Raw genomic sequence first — 5,526 nt, forward strand, 5'->3', positions numbered from 1 at the left:
CCATATTGCGACAGTTTGTCCGTTGGAAAATTTTATTGCTAGAAGTGCATATTGTTTACAACTCTCTTTGCAAATACCAATTTTTTTTTGTTATATCCCACCATCACTTCTATATTCAATACAAACAATTCTAGATAACGATTGAAACTGTGAGTAGATTCAAAAACGATCTTCAATCAATTGAATTTTGCCATCACCTTTTCCATCATTTATGGAAAACCTTTAGTTTAATTTTAGAGGATCAAATTAAGATGGTAACAAATTTTAATTTTGGTTATATATCTAAAATATTTTCCATAAATATTTGAGATGTTACAAACACTACAACTATATGCAGGGACTGCTCCTAAAGGGAAGATCCAAGGAGATTTCGTAGAAACAAAATTTATATTGAACACTATTTCACCTGATTACATTGCTCATTGCAAATTACACCTGATTTCGTAGAAACAAAAATATACCCATGAAAACGTAGCACAAGGAACACCTTTTAGTCAACAGCCGATTATCATAGTACAACGGATATGTATCATATGTAGCAGTGTTTGATTAGCATTAAATAGTCGACTTATATTGGACATACTTATATTGGCAGGATAATCACAAGCGGTTATGAAACGGTTCTGTAATCAATACTTGCCTAAAGTGTAATTTGCATTTTTAGGATGAAATAAATATAAACATTCTATTTTGGAAACAAAAAATATTTAACTTCATTTATACTTTGCAAATGGTTACTGAAGAAATGATACCTTTCTAAAGTTTTATTTTAAACTTTCCTAATGCTTACTGAAGAAAGAACCGCCCATGCAACACAAGGACCCGTCTGTCAGCGGCATATGTCAGTGCTCATAACTGACATTTGTTAATATACATTTTCTTATAAAAAATGTTCATGTGTATATATATACACCTCAAATTTAGGAAATTATCTCATTGATGGCTCATTTTTCTTCTATATATAGGACTCTTCCTGGGCTCCTTCACATCAGAACATATTGCCCCTCAACAAAATCACAACCCTTTCTTACTCAAATACCAATCATAGTTAGTTTGGATTCCCCACATTAGGATGACTAGGCCAAGGAGAACAGGAATTAGCTATGTTGAAAATGATAGTGACCGTAGCGTTACATTCTTCAAGCGGCGTTCCGGTCTTTATAAAGCCGCCGCTGACCTGTCCACCCTCACTGGTGCGAGAATAGCTATCGCACTAGAGTCCGAGATTGGAAAGATGTCCTCTTTTGGCACGCCATCGGCTGGCCCTATTATTGATTCTTTCCTTTCAGGGAATATACTGGTGGATCCATCGGCCAATGAGGAGCAAAAGGTTGAAATAACCCATATGCAGAATGAAGTGTTCGTGGTGGAAAGAGAGAAATACATGGAGGACAGAAGGAAACAAGAGACTAGTGCACGAGCCAAGGAGATCCAAGAAACCTCAAGGAAGGCTAAGCTTGTCTATGGCAAGGTAGAGGATCTTAGTGTTCAGGAGCTCAATGAGATGGTGTGTGACCTCTCCCAGATCAAGCAGGAGATTAATGATGGATGTCGTCCACAACAACCAAGCTATCAGCTAGAGGTTGGTCAGCTGTCCTCTTCGTCATCACTTTCACAGATCCAGATGCCACCAAGACGTTTGCCATGGACTCCCAGACAGCCATCCTTTCACCTTCCTAGATCATCATGGTCTCGTCCACAACCATCAAGGTCACACTCCTCTCTTCTCAATTCTTCCTTGCTGCCATCAGCACAAGCACAACTGAGGCCCTTCTTCCAACACAGTTTGATGCCGCAACACCCTTTGGTGGTGGAACCACAGGTACAAATGATGCTATCACCTATTGAAACCTATCAAAACAACTACAATACCCAGCCGGGGATTCACATCAATGGTAACATCCCCCAACCATTCTCACAATCTTTTTTGGTTTCGGCGCTACCACCACCACCACCACCACCACCTTCATCATCAGCGCAAATTACATTCTGTAATGAATTTCCTCCTCCATCATCCTCCCATGAACTGCCAACTCCATTGCCCAAACAAACCGAGCTTCACCCGACGAAGCAATATGAAAACCATGCTAGTGCTCAAGACATCACCATTGATCACTCATTTGTCAATTACCAGTGGCCCTCACCTATTCCTTTTAATGAGCCGTACTATGATATAAGCCTGTATGGAATGAATCTTAACTTGGGAGGCCATGGTGATTATGGAGGCCAAGCTGCTGGTGAACATGACATGCCTGGTCCTTCTGGCTTGCATCAACATGGTTATGATTGTCCCTACATGAACTTCTTAGGGTCTTTTTCTTCGGGAGAATGTCCTGCTGACTACAGTGCAGGAAATAATCTTGGTGATATGGGCCCCCTCGGTGATAGTTGATGCCAGAATTTCAAGTCTTCACCATGTGGTTGATGATTTGATAATAAGTTTGAGTTATCTAGTTGCTTGTCATCAGGAAAATATATGTAATTTATACAACCAGTCTAAGTCTAGCTAATCTGTTTAGCGAGTCATGCATGCACGGGTATTTCGATCCAGGGATGAATACTCTTGAAGCAGTTTGCTTCATGAGTTTGATCCTGCTTCCATGCAATGCATTGTATCTTTCATATTGTTGAGCAAAATCCTTTGGTTGAAATTGATACTACTTTCTGCTTACATGATGAGGATATGGAAGTGTATGGATTCGCACACGAGAAGTCTGTTATTTTTAACGAGAGACGATTCCGCTTGTTAAAGCTTATAGTTAGTAGAGTATTATTGTGATTTTGTTGTCGATCGTAAGCCATTGTATGATCATTTCCTACTATAATCTGTTCGTAAACATTCAGTAAAAAAATGTGCCCATACGTTTTCCATTGCTGTTTTCTTTTTGCATGCAGAATAATTGGTCCTTGAATCAGTTACTTTCTTTTGTGATTTCCTGGATCAGTTAGACAGTTACTTGTCTCATAATAAATACCATCTCCTTATCTACAATATTTAAGGATCCAGTTGCATTGTAGTGACAAAAGAGAATCATCTTTTAAGAACCAATCAAAGCATAGAGCATGCATGACGGGACCTATTAATCTGAGCTTCGATTTTTTTTAGAGAGATAAACAGAGTTCAATTTTCTTCTACACCGAGCTCACATGATCTATCAATTTGCTTTCGAGCGGAGAGAACAAAACTGGGCCAACCTGCAACACCTTATATTTTTTTTAGAGGATGCAACATCTTTTATTTGATCAGTGAACACGAGTGTTTCAAGTTCATGAAGGCACACTACCTTAAGGTAATTTATTGCAATTTGGTCCCCCGTCACAAAATGGATGACCAAAAAAAAGTTGGCTAGCCAAGAAAGAGAAAATTTTCTGAAAAGAAGAAGAAGAAATCAAATTCTTCTGTTCGAGCTCTTTTCTCTTTGGAATTTAGCACTATATATAACTAGCTGGGAGGAGAAAGCTCGAGAATACCAAACTGTATCTCAAATGGCGGTGACGGCTGTGGATGAGAGAGATCAGTGAAAAGGTAAAAACCCTAGCTTTTACCGCATGGTTAACTAACCAGCGGGATGACATTCTTGTAATTCCAGCGGGGAAACTGGATGCTGGTGATCAGCAGGTTCGGCGCCGTTGGCACCATGGAGGTGGCGGGGGGCGTCGAGGGTGAGCCCGTCAGCAAAGTCGATCCATACCCTGGCATCCCATAGGGCATGGATGGCTGAGGTGGTGGCGGCGGTGCGAGTCGCACCTCCATCATGGTCAGGCGCGTCTGCATGTCGTCCAACATATCCAGGCGAGCGAGCACCATGGTCATCATGGCGGCGAGCCCATCAATGGTTGGTGGTAGAGGTGGTGGTGGTGGTGCCGATGGGGATTTCTCATCTCCTGGCATAGCTGATACTATAGGTTGATAGGATCAACAATCCTACCGCAGCTACGTAGGTTATAGGGATGCGAGAGAGGAGGGCGAGGCCTTCGGAGTCGCCAGTGGATGGGAGCCGTGGCGACCAGCAAGGGTGGCGGCGGCGGCGTGGAAGGGAAGCACGAGGGAGGGAGAGAGCTGAGAGTTTTGGGATGGTCCCGTGAGGCCAACTGAGATTAATTCTCAGCCTACCTTTTTTCCAATCAAATGTACCAATACTTAACTTACAAATATCTCAACTTATGGAAATAAACTTGACCCCTAATGAAGCAACGATTGTAGCCCTCCTAGCCACTTGTGTGCCGCCGCCGCCGCCGGTACGTGATCAGCGGCACTGGTTGGGGCGCCTGGGACGGCTGGGCCTGCCCCTAACAGACGTGAGATTCATAATTATAATTATTAGCTATAAGCCTTATTTCTATACTAATTCTAATTAGCCCAGGCGGGAGCGCGGGTTTGATATTTAGGCTAGTTTGTATGATACTGTTTGAGATGATATTGTTGGATGGTAGGTTGGTACTTGCATTGGTAGGCTGCAGACGAAACTAAAGAATGAGAGCTTGGCAATGGCAAGTCATATAAAGCAGCTGCCATTTACTACGCATCCCCTGTTTTAGGTTGCAGGTTTTGCTGTGTCCCTTTCCTAGCTTGGATCTATCATAAATTTTGCAGTGGTCATCCTTATCCAGTGGGTACTTTAGCCTACTAGTACATATGGCCCTGTTTGGTTCTCTGCGCTAGTGAGTGCTAGGAAATTTTGATCGCTAATTACAGTGTTAAATAAAGTCAGTTTACAAAACCAACTTCAGAACCCCTGCGCTAGGAACCCTGAAGAATCTAACGAGGCCTTTGATCGCGTGATTAGAGGATGGTTACTGTAGTATCACTGTAGCCAATAATCGATTAATTACCGCCATTAGATTTGTCGCGAAAATTTATATCCATTCCTAAAAAGATTTTGCAAATAGACTTCATTTAGCACTCCATGCATGCGAGATTCCTTTCTCGGCTTGTGTGCGCTAGGAGAACCGAACAGGACCTAGAGTTGTAGTAGACACAGACTTGCAGATAGAGAGTGAGTAGTACAAGCATCTGAATGATGCTTGCTTTTGTGCCACTGGTTTTAAATGATTTCATTTGCATGATTTCAGTCAACTGAATTCTAGCATCTTATTTCCATTTGCCCAGACTAACAAGCTGTTGCTGCTGGCATCACACTTAACTACATACACATTTCACAGTTCAAATCCAAATCATATACTACTGTAGATATTACTTACTTAATTAGGCTACTTTTGTTCACCAACATTAACAGCTAGCACTGGAATTAACCGGCCTGACGACCCATCATCATATCTGTCTGTATCGTCACTAGTACTATGCATGCAGTGCTAGCTCATCATTCAGGCTTCAGAGTTAACTGATTGATTGCTGCAGCTAATAATGTTCCATGCATGCATGCATCTCTGTCCTTAGAGCAGCTCCAGCGTCGCAGGAAAGTGAATCAGGGGGACACTGCATGCGAACCATATCCATTGGACGGTTCGCATGTTTGTTGTGAGAAGGTGGAAGCGAACCATATCCATGCACCGAACCAAAGTCAA

General features: G+C 42.1%; 1 protein-coding gene across 1 annotated transcript; it reads left to right on the forward strand.

Moving 5' to 3' along the window:
• Positions 1 to 450: 450 nt before the first annotated feature.
• LOC120661392 lies at positions 451 to 2,643 on the forward strand. The gene is made up of 2 exons (XM_039940248.1): positions 451 to 1,710; positions 1,786 to 2,643. Exons 1-2 carry the CDS (start codon positions 1,073 to 1,075, stop codon positions 2,390 to 2,392), a joined length of 1,245 nt encoding a protein of 414 aa, XP_039796182.1. The 5' UTR covers positions 451 to 1,072; the 3' UTR covers positions 2,393 to 2,643.
• Positions 2,644 to 5,526: the final 2,883 nt, after the last annotated feature.

The sequence above is a fragment of the Panicum virgatum genome, chromosome 2K (assembly GCF_016808335.1).
Source record: "Panicum virgatum strain AP13 chromosome 2K, P.virgatum_v5, whole genome shotgun sequence".
Taxonomy (NCBI): domain Eukaryota; kingdom Viridiplantae; phylum Streptophyta; class Magnoliopsida; order Poales; family Poaceae; genus Panicum; species Panicum virgatum.